This window comes from Diprion similis, chromosome 1 (genome assembly GCF_021155765.1).
Source record: "Diprion similis isolate iyDipSimi1 chromosome 1, iyDipSimi1.1, whole genome shotgun sequence".
Classification (NCBI taxonomy): domain Eukaryota; kingdom Metazoa; phylum Arthropoda; class Insecta; order Hymenoptera; family Diprionidae; genus Diprion; species Diprion similis.
This window is the reverse complement of record NC_060105.1, coordinates 10,161,170-10,184,486: the sequence shown is the minus strand read 5'-3', so window position 1 is coordinate 10,184,486 and position 23,317 is coordinate 10,161,170. Positions and strand designations below refer to the sequence as shown.

The 23,317-nt window shown below is 35.4% G+C and overlaps 2 protein-coding genes and 1 non-coding gene across 5 annotated transcripts in view; 1 reads left to right on the top strand and 2 right to left on the bottom strand.

Annotated features, from left to right (window-relative positions):
- The window catches only part of LOC124410409, a 110,561-nt gene that overhangs the window by 17,927 nt on the left and 69,317 nt on the right, over window positions 1-23,317 (top strand). For 2 of the 3 annotated variants that reach the window (XM_046888772.1, XM_046888757.1), the window contains exons 1-2: window positions 3,663-3,792; window positions 21,294-21,590. The exons of the other annotated variant lie outside the window; for it this stretch is intronic. The gene's annotated coding sequence lies outside the window, so the exon portion shown is untranslated. Of the gene's footprint in view, window positions 1-3,662; window positions 3,793-21,293; window positions 21,591-23,317 lie in introns of those variants that run through there. 3 annotated transcript variants of the gene reach the window in all.
- On the bottom strand, window positions 4-1,804 carry LOC124410447. Its single transcript, XM_046888830.1, has 3 exons — window positions 1,658-1,804; window positions 601-751; window positions 4-186 (listed from the first exon to the last, which is right to left on the bottom strand). Exons 1-3 carry the CDS (start codon window positions 1,802-1,804, stop codon window positions 32-34), a joined length of 453 nt encoding a protein of 150 aa, XP_046744786.1. The 3' UTR covers window positions 4-31.
- On the bottom strand, window positions 15,004-15,075 carry Trnae-cuc. Its single transcript has one exon. It is a non-coding gene; the product is annotated as a tRNA-Glu (tRNA).

Genomic DNA, 23,317 nt, shown 5'->3' with positions numbered 1-23,317 from the left:
CCGATGACAATGAAAACGAGAAATGTAGAAATCAATGAGCTGCGAAGGTGCAGTCCAGGACCACCTGACTATTGGGTTGCGACCTGACTCTGAAACCCGTTTCCGGATTGCCAATTGTGTAGGGCTCCTCGCACATCACGCCCACGCTTCCGGCTCGGTTGATCGCGCTCACGTAGTGGAACTGCCCTGTAATGTAAAACGTGTCACACCTAGATGGTCCTAGTCTCAGATATGATGCCTGATTCCACTTCCTCCTCACGTCAATTTCAACTTGGAAGTAATTTTCCAAAAGAAAAAGAACGAAGTTCGTTGTATTTAGAAAATGTTCACTTGGACGAGTTGTTGGAATAAAGTTTTGTTAGATTAGTTAGACGGTTGTGGCTTTTTTTTTTAATTACAATAAACTCGATCAGCCTTAGTTTCACTTTTTCAATGTCTGCTCTGTCATGTCATGTCTTTGTTTCGTTACACTTCTTATTTCACTATGTGAAGAATTTGAATTTAAGATTTTAAAAAAATTTTATCTACAAATTTCAAAAAATTAGTCAAAATATTAAATCGATTGCGTAGTTGATGCTAAAAAACAAATTTTCTATCCACCTCTTGGCACCGAGAACGTAATTATCCCAGTTTTTAGCTCGTTTGTTGGATTTCTTATTTCGATGACTCGTCTGTAGAGCACCTCGTCCGGCAGATGATAACCGACGATCAAATCGCCGGGGAAACTGTTCCTGGCGTCATCTACACCGGCCTGTTAACACGCAGGGGAAATTCGTGGGTTAATCGATATCACTCTAGTCGGTACGCCCACGTGGAATGACCGAGGGTGTGGAAAGTGCTCGTCTTACCACCGGGTGATATAATTGTCCCAGTTTTAGGTGCATTCTTTACGCGTTCCCAAGTGTTCTAAGGTTCTCACATCATAACGATTGACAGGAGAGTAAATTCTCGAGGAATTCCAGAGGTTTTCTTAAATTTCATAATCTTCGAGGGATTCTTTGGGTTTAATCATTTTTCAAATTTTACGATACGTCGAAAGTTGCGAAGGATCAATTGCGAGGATGAATGTAAACTGGATTATATCACGTTTATTGTTTTTACAAAATTTTTCGATGTTTGTGGATTATTATTTATAATTTTCATTCATACGTTATTTCAATTTTTGGTCAAAGAACGTTCCGAACTTCAGAAACTTGACTTTATAAGCATTTTTTAATTCGCCTGGTGGAGAAGTGAAAATATTACTTGGATTACAGTTGGAAGTAGATTTTCAAAAAAGGCCCATCAATTTGATTAACTTTAAAAAAATATTCAATAATTTCATAAACATTATTCTGAAGTACGTAAAATTTATCTTCTTTAAAATACCATTTTCTCTTGACACACACATCGGGTTGCATCAATATTTCGATACCAGCTACTAATCATAATCAGGAATCAAAAAATCCAAAAACTAATACCACAGTATAAAGTACAGTCAAAAATTGTGATTAACTATGCATAGAATGATTTTGAATTTTTTCCAAACGGTCCTAAAGTTGACAATGAACGTATAAAAAAAGCGCAACGCGAGTACTTTTTTCAATTCAAAAAATGATCTCTTATTTTTCTGTTAAACTCAAAATGCAAAATGTAAATTTTTCCCTAAATATCTCACCCATTTACTCATCGATACTGCATCTTTCGGCGATAATTCAAAATGTCGACGTTCTCCGGCTTCCATTTCGTCATCGGAGAGAACTGGACGTGCAAATTTTAGCACCAGAGTGACGAATAGGACAGGGAAAACCTTGTAGAGCAACATTTTTGAACGACTGTTCAAGAACGACACGCGACGTTCGGTTTTATACTACGTTTGTCCCCGTGTAGGCAGGAAAGAAAAGTCAAATCTTAGATTCTCGCGAGTGGAATACGAATGTGGAGAATCGACGGGGGCGGAAATGCCGCGCGACAGCATATCGCTCAATTGATATCGCCAAGAAACGGGCTGCACCTAAATAAGCAAAGTGACGCGAGCTGGGCGCGACAAATCGACTCTTTCATGCGGGCGAGTCGGGAGGCAAAATGATCGATAGATCCCCGTCCTTCAACCCCACGACGGAATGATTTATTCAGTATCGCATCTTGTTGAATCGAGATACGTTAGTAGCTACATAATTTTTGCTCTTTGCAGTTTTCAAACATTTTTGACGGCCCCTTAAGATGAATGATATTATAATATGTTGTAATATGTGTGACAAGGAAACATCGCGTGTTATGCTTATCTATGTTGGGAACGGAATAATGGCGGAACTTGAGAGACTTTTTTTTTACTTCTGGATTGAAATGTACAGAAAATTTTATAATTTTTAATATGTTAACGTTATCGTAACGATTCATGCCGAGGGAACCAGTTTTTTTCGCAATTTTGGAATTGTTTGGAATTCAGTAAACTGTGATAAAAAAAAAACAAAAAAAAATAAAGAGCTTACTCATGTTTCAAAATCTTTGTTCGTTTGAAGTCATTGTGAATAAAGGAAAATAGCTATTTTTTTCTCACAATGTTCCGTTTTGATAACGTCAGTAAGTTTAACCTCGTAAATTTAATCCAGTTACAGAGCTCGGTTAAGGACTGCGTTTTTTAGAAAACCGATCAGTTAACGCAACGGAGCTTGAAATTTTTTGTTCATTTTGTTCGTCAAGTTAAATTGAAAAATTTCATAGAAGCCTTCTGAATGATTTTCAAATTTCAATGGAGTCTCTTCTCAGAGGATTTCTTCTCGAGAGTAAAATACTCATCCTATTTCAAAGAACCTCGACTTTTGTTCTGTTCTTATTTCATAATGACTATTGAATTTTATCCACACACGTTACATGCTATCGATTTCTGTGAGATTTTTCAAATGATCTTCAGTTTTCTTGAATGAAAATCATGACTGTAGTTAAGAAGAATTTATCATTTGGCTAGAAGAGATGTTTGGAAATTGCATGGAATTATGTATTGTAATATTGACAAGATGATACAAATATTTAGTTTCATGAAAAAAGCCAAATACCCAACCCAGTATCAAAACTGATTATATTGACACCGGAATTCGGCTAGACGTTGAAACGGAATGACGATGAAACGATCGCCTCCACTCAGTATAATTAATTTATCCGACACAGAAAATTTTCCGTGTTCGAAAATATTTTCCCTCCCATCTAAGGGATAGAATATCGGGTCAATGGGATGGGAAAAAGCGAAGGGTGAAGTCAGTTTTCCGGAACTGTTTTGAGTACGTTGCCAAATCGTTAGCATTAATTAGCGCGGTATAGGCGGCGGCGGTGGTTATAAAACATTAAGATCAGCAGAGGGCGGGGGCGCAACAGTTGCGAGGGTTTGTGCGCGACGGTTTCGAGGGTGGGTGCAGACCTCAGGTTCGCCGAACGCGAGGAACGAGCTCAGTATTCTCTTGGCCGCCACGTCGAAAGCACCTCGGATTTTCATCGGCCTCGAATTTTTATCGGGAAACACGCCGAGAAGGAAAGATAGAGAGAGAGAGAGAGGGAGAAAAGAAAAATTTGAAGATTAGAGAAAGTACGGAGAAATTGATTTTTTTGTGTTTTTTTTTCTTCTTCTTCTTCTTTTCTCAAATTCCAAATCGGCACGGTTATTAATATTCGAATCGCGCATTGACAGTTGCATGGGTTCAACTTATCCGGGATTAATCTTCGAGTTTTCATGACTGCTGTACCACCACCTGTGTGAGGATTAAGAAAAATTATGAACTTCCGAAATGAAGCAGCTCGTCTCTGATCATTTTTCTCGAGGTATTTTTCATCGTCGCTGAAAATAGCGATGCGAGTGCACTTTTGGAGATGGTGTTACGGTATTGTTATTATTGTTAGCAGGATTGCTCACCACTGATTATCGTTTTTATTGTTTTTATAAGAAATTTTTAACGCTCAGACTGTTTAGAATTAACCAAATTCTGATTTTTTATTCTGAAAGGGAAAGGTCGGTGGTCTACAACTTTTTTTTTACCCAAAACGTTGAACCGCCAAATTTTTCTGCTTATGTGAAGCAGGTCTTGTTGTGCGTTTGCAATCTCGGTATAAAATCGGAATTGTTGAAGATAATTGTGCATGTCAAGTTCGAAATTAGCCTGCTGGTCGATAGTAAATAATAATGTAAAAGGGTGAGACTGTCTGAGAACGAAACTACGGCGAAAATCAGTGCGTAGCAGGAAAAGCGATATCGACGATCAATCTTGCGGATTTTATTTCCACGCGGGTGGACTTAACGGATTGTCGCATCACGTGTGACTGACACCTTAATTGGAGGTAATTCTTAGTCCAATGACTGTCAAATTTGATTTAAACTGGAAGCTGTTGAATTGCACGCGTGTGATCACGCGGCGTTCGGAAATTAGCGGTGTGACAAGGGATTCGCCATTGCGATGCTGGATGTGAGAATTTTTCGCACCAAAATTAATCGGGTCGAGAAAAATTCGATCGTCGCGTTGAAACAATCGAGCGATTTTTGTTCTATAAAGAAAACTGAATTCGACGATATTCGATAAAGCATTGCCCTCGCGAAAGCTCAGGAGTGATTTATCGACGACTAAACTTCCCGAGAAACTTTCCTCCTCGACGCTCGAACCGATAGGCGTAGGTACTTGATAACTGATCTCGCTGTGCCAAGTCTAAGAATAACAAATAATAATCGATTTTCGATGAAATCTCTTATTTGTTTCTCCATTTATCGAGTATAATTTATCATTTTTCAAACTAGATTAATCGATCGACTTGATTGTTTTTCCTCACAATCGGTTTTGTTTTTTACTACCATCAAAAACGCAATACAATATCAATTTATGTTATTAGAGTATATATATTTTATATAATAAGTGATCTATGAACGAATATTTTCACTTGAAATTGATAAATATTTTTTATGAAACTATAAATCGTCAAAAAACTTTTCCGCTGTTAAGACTACGTAATGAAATTTAAGAAATTTTTGATATATATGCAACGTTTCAAATAAAAATACGTCATGATCTATTAGTTTTTACCGTTTCAATCGAGTCGTGTTCGATTATTTTTTTGCTGTCACCCAAAACTACGAGATTTTTTGTTCTTTGCGAAATTTATATACAAAAGTGAGTTTCAATTTGGATTTTGATCGGTGAAATTGATTTTTAGAGTGTGTTATGTGCAAAATAAAAGTATATATCTATGCACTTATTCCCTTTTATGGAACTCTCTTGATTTTTGAATCGTTAAATCTTGGCTAAGGGTTGTTTTGACTAACAGTAATATTGCTGGCTGAGAATTTTTATTTTTGTCGCAAGGCCGAGACCCATTTTTCACACAGCACCTTCGGATAGTCAACCACGCAGTTTTTGCTTGAACTTTAAAGTAACGTACATCAAGTATAATCGTAGTTTCTAAGACACTTCGTTGGGTGTAATTGAAATAAACTGTATTCCTGTTGGTGTATAGTCAAGTTGGAGAGTGAGGGCGTCATAGAAATACGCAGTCGCAGGCTCTTGCGGGAATTGGAATGAGGAAATGGTAAAAGAGCAGAAAAAAGTTAATTTTTAGTTGAATTAAAGTAAAGAGAAGAAATAAAAAGCGTGGAACATAAAATAAATAACTGCATCGAAGCGAACCAGCTCAGATTTTTGAATTTTTTAATTATTCTAGATCGATAAATTTCTTATATAATCAATGTTTATCAATAAGCGGTAATAGCGTCGAAGTGACTCATTCGATTCTGTAAACGAATAATTATAGGAAAACAGTCGGGTTTTAATGATTCAGTTCAAGAATAAAGTTTGCCTCAACTTCTCTAAAAAATTTTTTACCGATTGAGACAAAACTGCATTCTTGACAACGAGACTTGAAACTTTTTCACTTCCTCTCCGTGCAAGCATAATTGGGTTGAGATTGAAGTTCCGAAATTGAAAAGTTCCCAAAGCGCCTAATTCCAGAAATTCACGTAATTAAAAATCTTCGATCACTCAAAATTTCGATGTTTCAGATTTCAAAATTTTCTTTTTTTCGGTATTTTCGTCTTTTCTGAACTTTGCACTTCCGGAACTTTAAGCATCGGGTTTCGGACCGATCAAAGCCTTGATGTTTCGCCCATGTTTGATTTCTTTTGTCTGAGTTTCACCCTAAAAAAATTCAAAATTTCAGAAGTCTTTCTTTTCTCTTATACCTTTCCTTTTTCATTAACAACTCTTTTAGCAACAAAGATTTGGGTCGTTTCGACGCACGAGCTGCTCTGAAAACCCGGCGGGCTTTTGCACAGAGACGGCTTGGAAATAAGAAAAAAAAAAAAAAAAAAAAAAAAAAAAATCCTCACCTTTTTCCGGCTGCATAGCGCGAACTAACGACTCTGCCAGCTAGATCCTCGGATACACAGAATCCTGTGTTAGACATGCTCATACACTGCTAAACGCTTTGCAGAAACTCGATTATTTTCCATAAAATTTTTCTCGTAGAAATATAGTGGAGGTAGATATAGCAACGAAGTCGTTTTTTCTGTTTCCTTCTTTCTTCTTGATCGAGAAAAAAACAACAAAAAAACAACACTAACAACAACATCAACAGCGACAAAGTAATAAATTCCTGTTCATTGTAATTTGATATTGCGATTGTTATTTACTCTATCGTTTATCTATCAGCGCTGAGTTGAGTAATTCTGTATCGTTGATCGTTAATATGTACACACGTACGTGTATATATACGAAAATTAATTTCATTTTCATAGTTTGCTATCCAACCAGCTGTCACCAGATCACGTTGACCACGTTTGAATCCATTCTAGAATTCCACTTCCGTTTAAATGGAAATGAAATTTTCAAAACTGTGAAACTTTGCTAATTTGTGCTTTTGGCTTTTTGGTTAAGCGTTGTTTATGAAACATTTTACATTTTTGAGATGAGTCATTTTTCTTGGACGTAAATTTTCACGCTTATAATTAGGGCGGATATTTCATGGCAGTCAGTTTTTTGTTGATTATGATTTTACTTGTAGAATTCACATTTTTTTACTACATGTCATGTCACCGTTTATTTCAAATCTGCTATTCATCGCTAATGAATAAGGTTCACGTTCATTCAAACGTCGCGTACCTACCAAAGCTCTGAAACTCGAAACAGTCTCACGGTTCTCTATAAAGTCTGATTCCATTGTTGCAAGGCCTCACGGCGTCGAGAGAAAAGCCGAGAACCAGCGGCCACAACCAATTAAACCTAAATTGTAATTAGATCGCCGAGAAATTCTTTCACTCGTTGCTTCAGCTTCGCTACTCACAATCAGAATCCCAAATCTTCGCTCCGTTCACGATAGTGGATTTTAGTTAGCGATGATGTACTTATTTTTTGCTAGGATTCTAGTTTATCATGCGTGATATTGCGATTATTGTATGAAATTTTTTCAATCAATCGGAGGAATTAACGATCAGGTTAGTTGATCGAATACGATACTTTAACAATTTTCTAACAAGATTTTTGTGCGTTCAATATTTATCAAGTAATCGTATTCGTTGGTTACAAACATCTATTCGAAAACAAAAACGATATAAAAATAGTGGAATTATAAACTTTAACTTAGATATAGACGCTTGATTTTAATTTTTCACTTTCAAATTGTTGTCTATATTGTATAGCGGATTCGTTTGATCGATTGTTCATTTTATTGAAAAGACTATGTTGTATAACGAAATGGGTAATTAATTTCATTCAGAAGGCTATATATATATTTTTTTTTACATGTATATGTTTATATAAAAACCTAGCGTATAGTTAATAATGAAGTACATTCAGTTTAAATTCAAGTTTTTTGGAATTTTATCTACGGCTAAAGGAGACCGCTTAAAAATTAAACTGATAAGCTTAAGTTCTACTTTTAAAATCATTCTTTTAAAACGTTTTTGTTTCAGTACATTTTTCACCAGACTGTGCTTTTCATACATCATGTACAATCATTCCATTTTATAATGCATTATATTCAGGGGTTACACATGTATGTAACGTTAGGGTGTTACAGAAAAAAATAATTCGCGATTCCCCATCGTGGCATCCCTTAAAAAGTTTGTTTAGCTCAAAATAAGGATTCGGTGAAATGATGATCGTTATACGTTACGTGTAAGATCGCGCTCGTTTGATTTATTTTCAGATTTTGACAGGATCTTTTTTTTTCTAGAGGGTGCCATAGTCGAAAATTGCAAAATATTTTTTTCCAAAACACCCTAATGTTACATGTGCTATGTTAAGTACGACGCCATTGGCCAAGAATGACGGTATTCGACTTATTGCTATCACCGCGGGAGAAAGGTATTCTTCTAATTGCTTGCGAATTGCAGTAGTGAGGTAAACAAAGGGCGCAGAGATAGGGTGAGAAGCTGTGAGACGTTTTTCCCATTACGCTTGCTGTCGACAAATTTTATTTCTCTCATTTTACCTCTTTCCTTTATGGCTCGTACGCGTTGATTCTCCGCGAGGTCCGTTTAATTAAAATAATAATTGGAACGATAATGATAAGAAGAATGAAATCGCTCGTAAGACGAGCGAAAAAATTTGCCACTTTCGAGTTGTTCGAATTCGTTATTTTAACAACTGCATTTCGACAAAAATCGCACGTCACTTACGTCTCGATATAGAAATTTACGATCGTTTTATTTCCCTTGTAAATTGTAGAGAAGTTAGCTTAGTCATAATCAGAGTAAAGAATTATCTTGTGAAAATTCTGGGAATCTCAGAAGGTTCAAGGATCAGGCAGGTTAATTAGGAAAATGTCAGAGGACTTCGTTCGGTAGTCAAGTTACACTTTTCTCCCAATCTTGGAAACAGATGGAAATCGTCTTTCAACGCGCGTTTGGCTGTTTACTTGTGGTGATAAAAGCACTGATGAACAAGTCATCTCGTCCTGATTTTTATCGCTTTGTTTCAAATCTTCGGAGCAAAATGAATAGAACATTTAAATAGATTTTACGTCAAAGTATTTTCTGGTTATGAACTTAATGTGTGAATATTGCTAATTAAAATTCTTGGCTGTCGGACGTGCGAATTTTACTCGCCTCGCTGATTTAATATTCAATTTTTTTCTCATCAAATCCCAGTCCACTACATTTTTCACCCTCTTCCATGCTCCTATGTGAAAAAAAAAAAACTAGATTAGTTCTCGTAGTTCGCTCTCGGGAGAAGAAAGAGAGTCGCTGTTGTAACTGTTGTCCGATAAAAAACGTCCGCTCGAATAACGAATGGTAAAAGTTTCGTCCTTATTTCTTACCCTCTTTACTATAAAAATAAGATTCAATTTATCCGGTGACAATCGCAGTGACGCGACACGAAAGTTTTGAATTTCAACAAAATTGCCTCGCGGTTGTATCGAAATTCCAAATTTGAAATGTTCCGAAAGCGATAAAATTGGAATATTTAAAAATCTGTAACATCGAAATTTTCAATGATTGAAGATTTTTAGTTCTGTCAGTTACGAAACTCGTCAAATTTCACCACTTTTTTTTTGTTCATATTTTCAAGTTTGGAATTCTGGTCATTCTGAGTTTCGGATTTAGGAATATAATAATTCGGAATTAGGCGCTTTCGGAACTTTTCAAATTCGCCTCGTTACTTCCCACAAGCGTTAACGTTTCTCGGACACAATTAAACATTATTAATCTACGCTACACCATTCAGATACTCTCATTCATCCTCCACTCGATTGCAAATTGCATTCCAAACTTCACTTTGCGTCGTTGGTCGATAATCAATTTATCGAAATTTTAGTTAGCCATCCATCATTCTTGATTGACGACTAATCTATGAGCAGGACTTTAAACATAAATTTCTACAAAATTAGTGACAAAAGCAATGATTATATCGATCAAACGTGATCACTGATCACCGGAGGAATCGACGATCGCAACGGTGTCGCGGAATTCGATAGTTTCGATTTCGCAAGTTCTCGGCTGAATCAGGTTTGAAAATAGATTGACGTGGTTCAATTATCGGCGAAACGCTCCTCTAATTCCTATTCCCCCGTGGTTTCCTCGCATAGCCTTATCGGCGAAATAAATTCACCCTCATCCCCAACGGCGATGGCATTTCTACGCGTTGGGGATACTCGCCACGGGATTTTCCACCCCTAAAGAGCAATTGACTCACGACTCCGCGTTCGGTTTAACCGTCGGTGCTTTTTATTCCTTTGAATATTTTTTCCTTGACGCTGCAAGTCTTGCATTTCGAAGTTTTTAAATTTAAGCTGCAAACCACAAGTTACAAGACTTTTTCTGCACGCAATCGATCTTGTGCGAATTCTTTAGATCGGAGTAAGTGCGATTTAGACTGAAGATGTGCGAAGAATATTTGATTTTTGAGGGATTTTGGTCGCTCGTTAAACGGAACTTTTGATGCACGGTGAACAAAATTGCAGTGAAAGTATTTTTTTTTTCGTATAGTTAGAAGAAGTGAAACAAGTTTAGAATCGGTAATCTGCTGAAAACTTTGTGCTGGTATGCGTAATAAATAAAATGATCAAGTTTTTTCATAGCTGTAAATTACATTTATGAGTTTTTAGACAGGGTTTCTAACTCGTGAATTCTCGATTAGGAATTGTAAATCTTTGAAAAAATTATAAAATTTTTAATTAAATGAAAAATAAAATTAAGCTTATTAATAATCATCAACATTGATTATTTATTTTAACTTGTCTAAATTAAAATTTTAATTACTTACACATTTTTCGAACAAAACTAATTAAATTAAACTTTTAGTATCTTCCTGTAAAACTTTTACTTCGTCCTTTTATCAAGAAGTTGGTACTTTGAATATGTATCGTATTGATAGCTTTCTTCCTGAGGTGCGTAAAAATATTAATCACACGATCTTTGAATTAAACAAATAGCAGGTACATGAAGTAACTTCGTAGCACAATTTTTCAATTAAACTTACATAAAATTAAGACGCGCTTTCTCGAATTCTTGACACTTTTTCTCGTCTCGAGTAAGGCAAGATTTTCAAAGAATTTTCGCGTCGAAAAGTCGCGACCAGAAACCCTCGGCTTTTCATGTCACATGGGTTCAAAGCGAATTTAGGTCGTTTCATATTTTCTTTACGTTTTTCGTCGTGTATGCGGAAAAGAATTTTTCTGCCGTTCGTTATTAATTTTATAGGACACTGTGTATACTCGCAAGATTCGTTTCAGATGGCCTCGAAGTCTAATCGATTCTGAACTAACGCGTTTCCTCTTTTATCTGCTATTTGTAACAATCGATGTTAGCCTATCGTACGTTTGAAAAGTTAAGTACATACATTGAGAGCGATAAATATTAACGATTAATTTTAGTTTTGTCATTGAGTATGCGCTTGAAATAAATATTAATTATTATGTGTTCAGTTGATAGATTCGAAGCGTTTTTCTCTTTCAGTATTTACAATAAACGAATATTCTTTTCTGTCATAGCTTGGACATTGTTGCGTTTTCTGTTGTTAGTTATAAAGAAAATTTGACTGAACAGAAAGAAATTCCTTTCCAACTACTCGTTTTTGACAAAGAATTTTTTTTTCCCGTAATAAATGTAAAATCAAATTATATTGTTACTGCAGGATTTTATTTTCATTTTGCGACTCGAACATTTTAAATATTATTAAAAAAAAATTATGAAATCATGGTGTAAAGAGTGTAACACAAAAATGTCACAAATATGCTCGATTCTAGATCACTAAATTAACAAGTTTTCCTTAATTCATTTAAAAAATTATCAATTCATAATCAGCTGCACTATATATTACGTTAATTTCATACTCAAGTATAGTCATTTCGCAAAGCACCTTGCGAATGGTGAAAAGTTGCGCGTAATGCGATCCTCGATATATAAGCATCTCGAACTTTTGCCGTTTAGTATTCGAACTTCTTGCTTCGCGTGGACTATATTATACCTCACAACTATTAAACTGAACGGGGAAATACATTCTGCAAACTTTGCATCAGGTATGCAACTCTTCAAGAATCCATAAGCTTCGGATTCACGTATGTATATGTGTGGTAAATAGGTGATGCAGTATTTTCCGAGACAGGGCGAATGAAATTACCATCAGAGCAATAGCCGCTGAACTCGAGTTCTCAATAACTTATGGTTGCCATAGTTCACAGTGCATAAGCTAAGAAGCACTGTCTGCGAATTTAGATTAGGTACACCAAAGCAGCTCGTCTCTTACGGTGAAGGAGTCTGAGGTGGACCTGCTGCTACAATAAACAAAAATGATGAAAATTTTTATCAAACACTTTGTTTATTAATTTAAATGCGAAACTATCGCAAAATTTCTTTACGGGGAAAGTATTTTTAACTTATAAACTTGCAAAGTTTCACGTCAACTATTAACGAATAATTTCATTTGTGTTCCTTATTGTTAGTCGTGAGGAAATTTTTCAAGATGCAGGTTTGAGTGGATAATTTTTCAGGCACGTGTTGATTTCACTTCAGAATTTGACTAACCGAGTGCCGAATTCCTAACCGAGTGCGTAAAATTCGATTTTTCCTACCTAAATGACTGTGCAAAATAGCACGTTTCCTTACTAGTGTGGAAATTGAATCAAAATATCTTATCTTGTAGTCTAACATAAATGTTTCATTAACTAAGTGCGCAAAATTTGAATTTACTATTTTGCGAACTCAATTAGGAGATTCTCAATTATTCTTAAAAAATCAAACTTTCCGTGCATGTGTTCCAAAAAAAGTATAACCTTCTCATTTATACAATAATTATGCTCAATTTCGAGAAGCTTCATTTCTAAATTCGAATATTTTCTAGATTTTTGCTCATATGAATAATTTTTCAATGTAAGGAGAAGCGGAAAAGTTATACACGTATCACATATAAACGTCGTCTATGGGGGGTGAAATCGTCCAGCGAAGCGAGGTGCTCGAACCCCTTTTTCTTCGGCAAAGCGTATCACATTTCTCGACTACGTTCTTATACGATTATTCCGTTCAAAAGATGGAAGACCTGTCAAGTTCTCCACGAGGTATACATACACAGTATATATACCTCGAAGCTGTTACCTGTCACCCTTTTTCTCCTTCTTTTCCGTTTTCTTCTTCTGCCACTTCTCCTTCTGTGGGGTAGGCGGCTCGAAGAAGAGATAAAATGGTTTCGAACCGCGGAAAGCTACGGAATTTCGCGTGACTCTTGTCGCTCGCTTTCCTTCTTCCTTGCTTCGGGATCCCAAAGTTTTCTCCTATCGTATTTCACTCTCCGCTCGTGAAGCTCGGATTGTCCCAGATTTCCATCAGAGACTCGTCGAGGTCGGATTCCGTAGTTTCACACTCGAAACTGAATCGAATATTTTATACCTACCGAAACACCTTTTTCCCAGAATGTCCTGGATTTAGCTGCAGCAGATGCTGCAATCACTTATCGAGAGTGCTGACAGTGAAGAAAAATTTTTCCTTTTTTTCTCACAATAATTCTCTCAGAATTATTCAATCGAATAATTTTATATCCCAAAGTGCTTAGTGCTTCGATTTTATTTGCTACTTGAAAAAACTTACGAAAATATATAAAAAATTACGTGAGACTTTTTTTTCCTGAACATTTTCGTTGATAATATGGCAGACTTGCAGCGGATGAATTTCATCTTCAGCATCGTTCAGAAATTTCGCAATTTCGCGAAAGGCTATTCATCAGTTGACCACAATATGATAGGATATTCACAGGCGTGTCATAACTCTTACAGAGAAATTTATTGCTTGTAACTTAAGTTTGCAGATCGCAGATTTGCCCGCTGGCGGTATTGCAACTTAGAAAATTCAATTATGGTTTGACTTTATGACGTAATTGGTATATATGTATATAGAGAAACCCAGGCCTGAAGTGATCCTTCTGGAATGTTCTTGAAATCATAAATCAGAATGAAAGATTACGGATAAATTGTTTTATGGCGTTTTGTATGGAGAGAAAAAATGGTTCTGGACGTTGAACAAAATAAATGCTAATCGTGAAAAAAAAAAACCAAAATCATTAAAGAAGTATGTGAACTTCTATTTTCTATTACACCTATAAATTATTTATTTGATATTCTGTTCTCACCGTGAAGAAAAATTTATATCTTGAATCGAGTAAATCATTAGTTATCTCATTAGTAAGCACAACTGAGTTATTCAGATTATACTACACGAATAAATAATCAGACATTATATTATTAGTAAGCTTTGATTTAGATAATTCAATTTTTTTCTTCAGACTCTTGACGCAACATTTTTCCACGGCGAAGAACGTCAACTTACAGAAAGCTCATGTGTCTTATCGTTGGTAAACTATTCAAATGTTTTTTAGCTTGTAAAAATCATCTAATCATTAAAGGTCAAGTTTAATTACTCGCAAGTAATGAAGTTGGCAGTAATTATTGTCAAATCAAACGGAGCGTTTTTGTTATTACCTAGTCGAATAATCGTTAGAACAACCAACTTTAAACGTATGACAGGACGATCATGACATGTAATCTTTCTATTCTATGTATAAGATTGATGTGTTGTTGTATTGAAAATTATGGCAATCATGAAATATGTATGCTTAATCAACGCCGTGTTTTGGGACGAAGGTAGTTTATAATTGAATTTGCGTTCTATCAATCTGGTGAGCTAGTTTACGCCAACTAGCTGAAACTTTCATTATGTAATGAAATTATGGCATTTTTTCTTTCTCTCTTAATGTAATCATATGTCACTTCAGGATAGATTACCAACTTTCATTTAACAATAAGTTTCATCTACATCCAATTTTGAGTGGTCTTAATTTGGAAAAAAATTTCAAAAATTTCGAAAATTATAAAATTATTTTACATCAATTTTCGATTGTTTATATTATAGAAATGCATATAATATACGGCATTTTCTACCTTAAATAGAACGTGAGAAAAATCTTCGAAACACAATCGCGTGTGCTAATTTTCAACATTGAATTTCAAAATAACGTTGTATGTAAATGCTAGGGGAAAAAAATTGGAATGAAATGAATTAAAAAAAATTTCCGATACCGGGAATCGAACCCGAGCCTCCTGGGTGAGAGCCAGGTATCCTAGCCACTAGACCATATCGGATCACATGAGAATCATTGTGTCGTAAATAGTTGAAAATTATTTTTGGCACGATTGCTTGAATAAAAATCTCTAGGGTTTGACAGATTGTAAGAATTGGAATGAAAAATTCAGAAATTTAAAACGAGGCCAAGTTTTTGAACATTCATTTGATTCCCATAATAACTTGGTGTAGTGCTGTTTTTAGGAACGCTGGTAAAGAATTTATAGTAGACGTTTAAAAATTACGAAGATTTCTGAACTTAAAATCGGAATTTCATTATTAAGTGACTGTTTTCATTCATGTAAAAATTGAAAGCGCATGTTTATATCTAAGCTGATAGAATCGGATTTCAATTGTTCAAGTTTGTAATTCGATTGGTCAGAACGATTCGTCCTTGGAAAAGATACTTGACACTGGTCGATAAATTTGGAAATATCAAAGAATATCGCAAAAGTTTCACAATTTTGCGCTAGTTATGTAATTGTGTTACTAAAAGATAGAACGATTGAAAATTGATACAGGGAATCGTTTAGCTGCAAAATGTAAAAATTTTATTCACTTCTATGTATGATGACCTAAGTAATATTTATCCCCAACGAATCCGAATGAATCTTACGTTTAACTAATTTAAATTCCAATGAGAAACTTCTTTTTTTTTTTTGTTCGCTTCTATTTTCTGTAGTAACTACAATAAATTTGTTTTACCGTGAGCTTCTTTATCGGCGGAACGATCCGTGCCCCTGAGACAAGCAACCGGAGTCACACCTCATATTTAGATTGAACACCGTACCAATTGAACAGCGTTTAATTAGCTGTGATATCGTTCCAATTGCAGAGAGATTAGGATTAGTGAATTTGATATTGTGAATTCAAACACAGCGCAGAACGTAAAAATATCGAAAGTCGAAAAGTATTTAATTTTCTCGTCATTCTCCATTTTTTCCGTCTCCCTGATCAAAACAAAATGAATTGAACAATCGCTTGCTTCTTTTTTAGTTGAAAAAATTTTCTTTATTTTCTAATTTAAAATCGTTTTCGGCACCTTTTCCAATCAAAATGAAAAACCTGAAATAATTCACACACTGTTTATCCGTCATTACATTGACTACAATCTGTAAATAATCGCTTTTTTCAACATGTCTACAATACAAGCAGAAACTTTTCTCAAATCGTATTCAATTTCTGTACATATCAAGCAACATTTCATTAATTATTAATTATGGAATGCGAAATAAAAATATGTTTTACCTGATACCTGATAGCATATCTCCTAATGCTCAAAGAGTTCTTCGATTCTTCTATCTCAAATTATTTATCACATAGATAATTAATTATTCTTGGAATGATAAAAACTTTCTGCTGAATCAATTCCGAGTTCTTGATTAGATTGGCCTTCTTCTGTTGTTGATGTGAGAGACAAGGGTTGTCGGAGTATTAGATCGTGTTTAGGAAACAATTCGTTGGTAATGTTCCTCTCAGGGACTTGGAAGTAGATTCTTTCGGACGGACGTTTCGAGTGAGAAAGTCCTTGATGTCCTTGGAAGGAAATGGCGGGATGATCGGCAGTTTATTTATTTGTTCAATTTATTTGTTTACAACGCGTTCACATTGTTGCATTTCTTTTTTCTTCTAACATTTTAACACGATTGCTTTCTTACAACGTTGATACTCTTGTTTGTGCTGTCTCTGCTCTTTCACACTGATGCTGCTGTTGCTGCTGCTGTAGCACAATGGGTTAACTTTATAAGTTGTTTCGTACAATGTGAGCACAGTATTGCCATTGTATCCTTTGTCGCCAGTAACTCTGGGTCCGTGTTGTACATACGTAGTTACTGTAGTTTTTACCCACATATTTTTCGCGCTTTTCTTTTTCAGTTGCTCTCAGCTTTTGAGACGTTATCTTCATCTGTAAGTCGGCTTTTCTATTTGTTCATTCTTTTCATCGTCTATATTCCTTTCAAACTCCATGTGCTATTGTATCGATACCCTTTCTTGAAGGATAATGTATCATTAGAAATTCTAATATCTTGATTTCGACATTTTGTAAATTTCTACAATTTGCCGAAACAAATTGTTTGAATTTTTTCATTTCATCACCTTTGAAATTATTGTGTTTTAGTTGACATCCGCACAGGGTATCAGCGAGTTTTTTTCGATTTTTTTTAAATCCATTTTTTTTTTTTTTACTTTCTTCACAAAAGACAGACTATAAGAATAATAAGTAATTTAACCAAATCTACACGTTAATGGAGTGATTTAATTTCAACCAATGCAACATAAATTATAAATTCCATCACTTGTTGTTGGTAGTCATTTATTTGATAAAAGAAATTAACTCAATCAAATTACATTTGTAATAACATCATCTAAACAAATAAATTTCGTAAATATCAAAGATTTGATTATATTCGAATGAAATATTGTCGATTTAAATTACAGATATAGATTGACTCGTTATTAAAATTTTGAATTCCAGCCAAGCAATCGGTCTCCTCGTATAGATTTCATATCACAATTAGCCAGATTCGAGGGTTTGCAGAGCACTTTTCGGCTCGTAGACGAAGACCGAGATAACACTAAAACGCGGCCAACAAACTTGTACGTGAGGACCTCGAGAACTCTGGCCATCACGCCCACGTGGTGAAGTGGCGAGAGATGGCTTGATTTCCTCGATAAACCAACCTGACACTCATACAGCCTTATCACATTGTCATTTTCGCGCCTAAGTCTCTACTTGATGAAGTATCTACACAGAATCCGCGGCGTCATTACGTATCTCCGCCATTCTGTCTGGTGAATCCGAAAATCTTCGTATGCGATAGAATGTTTGTTTTGGAATTGAGATGTTCAGTGAGATTGATGAAAGATTTTTACATTTTTTAATTTGAAGTAATAAACTATGAAATTGCGAAGTGCAAAACGGCGAGTTTAAGGCCATGCAGTACTCATACCGTTACCGACTGAGCAAACTCACCCTTTTCCTTCCTTTATTGAGTAAACAAACTTTACCTACTTCTTATTGTTTGCTGAATGGCGGAAAGTATCTCAACTATGCACTTTTGCGATTCTGAAATGCCAGAAATGCGGGAATAGTAACACGCGTCCAAAAACTAGACATTTTTTTGACGATTTTCTGGATATGAATAACTTTCCTGAATTCTACTACAAAAGAGCGATGACAATCACGTGACAATTTCAAGCAAATTCTTACACATCATTTTATTTTGAACAGATTTTTTCTTCTGCTCTTTTGTAATAATAATAATGATGTGTTTAAAATCATTATACAGGTTATCATTGATGGATAAATTGATAATTTTTTTCTCGATTTCAATGATCAAACCTTTTTCATCGGTATTAAAATATCATTTCATTTGATTTGCAAATCATAGATATCAAAAGTATGATTTTGGCATTGTGATTTTGTTAAAGTTACGAACCAACAAACTTTCTTCATTCAAATTTTGTCGTTTATCGTTATTCTTCATCTCGAGGAGAGTGTCTTTTGATAAAATTCAACTCATTCAACATCATTAGATATACTCTTTCGCATTTTAAACTTTGTTCTCGTCATACTTTTCTTCACGCAAATACTCTCACTGGTATTTCTATTTTTTCTATAGTTAGTCTTCATTTGTGTTCCGGTTAATCAAGATTTTTTGACAAACACTGTGTTCACAGAAAGTTTCAATGCCGAAGTAGGTAGACGAGGTTCGTACTGGAACAATTACACCTTCCCTCTGTTTTACCACAGACAGATAATGCAGTTTTGTACTATTATTGTTCCCAGTGTAACATTGCAATGAGTGATACACGATAGCGCAAACTTCTCCGAATGGAAAGGTTTTGCTTTGTTTCTTCCTTTCATTTTAGCTCCGCGCAAAATCTGTAAGCGACTACTCTGCACCCACGAATTTAATTCCAAGATGCATAATGAAATACTTTGAACTTCATTTGATTCTTAAAAATTAAGTTTCTGTCTAGTTTAATATTCTGCATAAATTCAGAGAACTAAGGCTTCGATATAAGAGATATAAAATTGTAAATTCGAAAATGGATTCTTCCAAATTCAATCACTTTCAGGAGTTAAGATAAATTTACAGCTTGAAAAATTTCACCCATTCAAAAATTATTTCCAATTTTGTTATTCGCTTGTTAGCGGTGACATGAAAAGGATCGGTAACGACAACGAATTTTTCATTTTACCATTTGCTTCTAACGGTATATTACACGTGATTTCTATCTACTCCAGAGCCGCCATTAAACGCGGTTTCTTGTGGTGACAGCTCACCGCAATTCCAGCTCTCTGCAAATACCTCTACAGTCGTCAAGGCAGTGAGTCTGCCTCATGTGCACGCATTATATTCATAGCAGAAGCCAAAGAGGGAAGATTTGTGATCGTTGGTACACAGCTTCTCTTTGATAAAAAATCATTGATCGTTTTCTCTGATACGGATGCAGGCGTTTCATGTGATGCAAGAAATCTTAGAGAAATGAATGTTCGTAAACAAGGAAAATCACATTATTCAGTCACTTCTTTATTACCCACAAGAGAGTTTGGTTCAATTGATTTCAGTTTCACTTTGTTAATTTTAATATTATATATTCTTTTATTGAACTGTAAGCATGATGAATGTGACACGTGCATTACGACAGAAATTTTTTGGAATCAAGTTATTCATCGCCCTTCAATTTTCAACGAAATCGAAATTAATGAACGGCTTAACAATACTCCGCAATCTTCATCTCCGGGATCTTTTTTACTCCATTTATATTCAAAGTTGAGGCCTGTCAGATATTTTTTGAGAAAGTTGTTACGTTATCATACCTGGGAACAAGGTGTTTCCTTCATCCCTTCCTTCGAAACGTGTAAAAATCACGATTTGCAATAATTTAATTAGAGGAATACGTGTGCAAGAATGCTGATGAATTTCGATTGCACTTTAATAGCGAATGAAGAAATTGTTGTTAGCCTGCTTAAGCCAATATTTTTAGATTTGCGAGGGACGTTCGTAACATATTTTTTTTTTTTTTTTTTTCCCTTCTACTCGTGTCTGATCAATTTACGTCACTGACTTTTTTCGAGTAGTGTGGCAATTTCGTCTGCACGTTGTGAGGTCCGAAGAAGAAGTTGATCCTCTTTAAGCGGGCTGCTTAAGATCGCGGTTTTTTTTTTTATCCTTTCTTGAAAGCACAGCGCAGAGGCAGATTTGGTGCGAAGGGAAAAGGCAACGGAGCCTACCGCGTAGGCGTTCAAGTAAACGGGCGTAAAGCTGCGGCCTACGGTATAAGATAATCCAATCACACGTCTAACCAAAACCCAACACGGTCGTCTGTGCGCTGGGAAAATACGATAATACCATAAGCCCTGGCATTTGTTGTACCAATTTACATTGCGCGTATAGACACGTGCGTTTGACAGCAACAATATATATATATACTTAATAATTAATCATTGGAAAACGTGCGATACGTGTCATATTTTGAAGTCCATGAAAACTGTCTTAAAATTGGTTGATTATCCTGAAGACACCGAATAATTAAACTAATCTGGTAGCATTAATTTACAAAAATTCTAATTTATTCTGAAAGAATGAGTTGGCTTTTGCGAATATCACAAGATATTTGTGTTGGTGGATCAGTTAGTTTGGCAGTTTCACTTGGAGATAATTCTTTGAATTTATTTACACTGTGTCAAGAAAATTTTCGGTAGAATTTTCGCGAGAGATTATCGAAGTTGGAAAATTTAGTTGTAACGAAATTTTTTTTTTCAAGTCTAAAGGAGTTTCCTGACAATGAAGATTAAACAGGATATCCTCATTTATTGTTTCACGTGGATTTGAAAAAAAAAGGTCATCGGACTTTTCTAGCGGTAGTCTATAATATAAATTTGCCAAAGTTTTTTTCTCCGACAGTATTTTTTTTTTTTTTTTTAAATGGTTTTCAAGTCAACAACTCTGATTCAAAAAGCGATTTTGTACACTCACGTTCGCAACGAATGCAAAAATTATACCTTTGCAAAATTTTCTTTAAAAAAACTTACAAATAAAGTTAATTTTTCATCGAGTTTAAGAGTGATTTGCCGTCCCGTTTATTTTTCGTAACATCAAACTTGATGTGTCAACAAAGCTCCGATAAGTTTTCACAAAACGACCAGCAGGCTTGACGAGTTTATCTACATCCGTCCGAATTTGCGGTGCGAAAATCTTTACGAAAGCCTCGTTTCCGTTCTGAGCAGAAATGGTACCCGGTACACGAGGAAGGTGCTGGAACATTGACCGCGATTAAAGAGTTCCGGTTCGATGTAATGGTGTGGCGAGCAGTCCATAGCGACGTTGCTCCCGCACGATGCAGCTAATGACCTTGAACTCGCTCTTGATGTTCGACCTGGTGTTCCTATTCTTCCTATTTCTCGTCGGAGTCTCCTGTCTGGTTTACTACCTACCAGGTGCACGGCGTCGTGTCCTCGCACCCCACGAAGTCATCACGGTCACAACTACCCAACGATCTGACGCCCCCGTCGACGATGTCTAAGGTTCGTATTGCGACTGCTTCGTTACACCTCGAATCCTCTCTTGGCAGCATGTGAGCCGTGGTCCTTTGTCGGTAAAGAAGAGAGGCGCTTAAGTTGGTCTTTTTAGTTGATTAAAAAACCCTTTTTTCAACCACCATTCATTGAGAAAGTTATGAATTTTCAAACTTACACTTTAATCGTTAGTTTCGGTTGACTTTTATACCAACTAAACGATTAATCGATTGATCGAAGACACAATTAATCGAAGTATATTATTAAGCTATTAATCACGCAGTTCCCAGTTTCAATAAAAATTTCCCGCATGAATATCGCGTTCAAATTGACCTTACTTTTTTATTTTCCAATACCTTTGTTAACGAAATGTGGTGATAAAAATCTTGTGATTGTTCTTGTTGTAAAACTTAATTTAGTTGGTTCAATCATTTTTTATTTTGCACGCATCGTGATTGTACTTATTTTTTTAAGTAAGTGGCAGTTATAATGAAATAGCAAAATAGTATGTGTTTTTTTTTTAATGATAACCGATTCTGGTTTTAAGAAATTGAGTGACAGTTACGTCATTCCAAATTTAGTTTCGTAATACTTGTATTTTTACTTATAATTAGATGAAACATTAGATACAAGGTGTTTTATTGGACAATTTTTATACGGTGAATCATGCTTTTTTGGAGGATATTTGACATTCGATTTGAGTGATATGTATTGTGTATATTGCGTCAGACAAATAGTGTAAGATTTCTGGATTTTGAAATATCTAATTCTCTGATCTTAGGCACGTTCAAAAAAATTTTGCAAGTGGTGTAGAAATTCATCTTTCAACTCCCAAGAAAGTAGATCGATTTTACTTTTGTCAAGGTGATTTCGTGCAATAACATTTTTTTTGAAATACCTCCGAGGCCGCAGAAATTTTGCTGGAATATTTCCTCTCAATCGTGACGCATGACCCTAAAAATTGCTTTATTATTAAACTCAATGATTGGTTTGAAACGTGATCCATTTGCGTTGGAGAAAGAAATCGAGACACATAGTCTCTTATTGAATAGATAAAAGTATCCTGTAAATACCTAAAGCACGTTATTTGTCTAAAGTGAGATATTTTCATCCTGAATAAATATCTGTATTAGATTTCTTTTCGAACAGACTTTCCAATCTCCTCGCAAAGCACATATTTATTCATCGTAACAAAATCTCTTCCCTTTAGATGGGCTTTATACGTAGGAATTTACAAGTAACCGTTGAATCGCAAATCTGATCGTGACAGATTTAAATTTACCGATCACAAGCGAGTTATTAAATTCAACAGTTATCGCGTAACGAGAGTGGTTTATACACGACGAAGAGTAATCAATTCTCGATTCACTCACTGGTTCTCAAGAATATTAATAAAAAAAATGTTGTTTTTTCAAGATTCGATTAAAAGAGTCGAAGAATATTAATTTACGGATGAAGGACGGCAGTCCCTGAACTTTGTAATAACGAACAGTTGCTAATCGCCACTCGAACGGGCGAGTAAAAATACAGCGAAGAAAAGCGAGGAGGAAAGAAAGAATGAATAAAAAAAAAAAAAAACACGCAGCACCCTAAAGAGCTTTAAGTTATTGAGCGAATCGCCCTTCTGACAATTCATGCAGGCATTTTATCACAGCCCTCATTGATGACCGTGTATTTTATCCCTGATGTCTGTAGGACGTGCTTAAAAAAATCGTTAACAGATCCAGCGGAGCATC

Bases quoted from the DNA above. Each gene is read 5' to 3' on its own strand.
- LOC124410447 (XM_046888830.1), bottom strand. From the start codon at position 1,804: ATGTTGCTCTACAAGGTTTTCCCTGTCCTATTCGTCACTCTGGTGCTA. The intron at 752-1,657 runs GTGAGATATTTA...GCGTGTTAACAG, and splicing joins CAGTATCGATGAGTAAATGG to GCCGGTGTAGATGACGCCAG. The intron at 187-600 runs GTGGATAGAAAA...TTTACATTACAG, and splicing joins TACGTTCTCGGTGCCAAGAG to GGCAGTTCCACTACGTGAGC.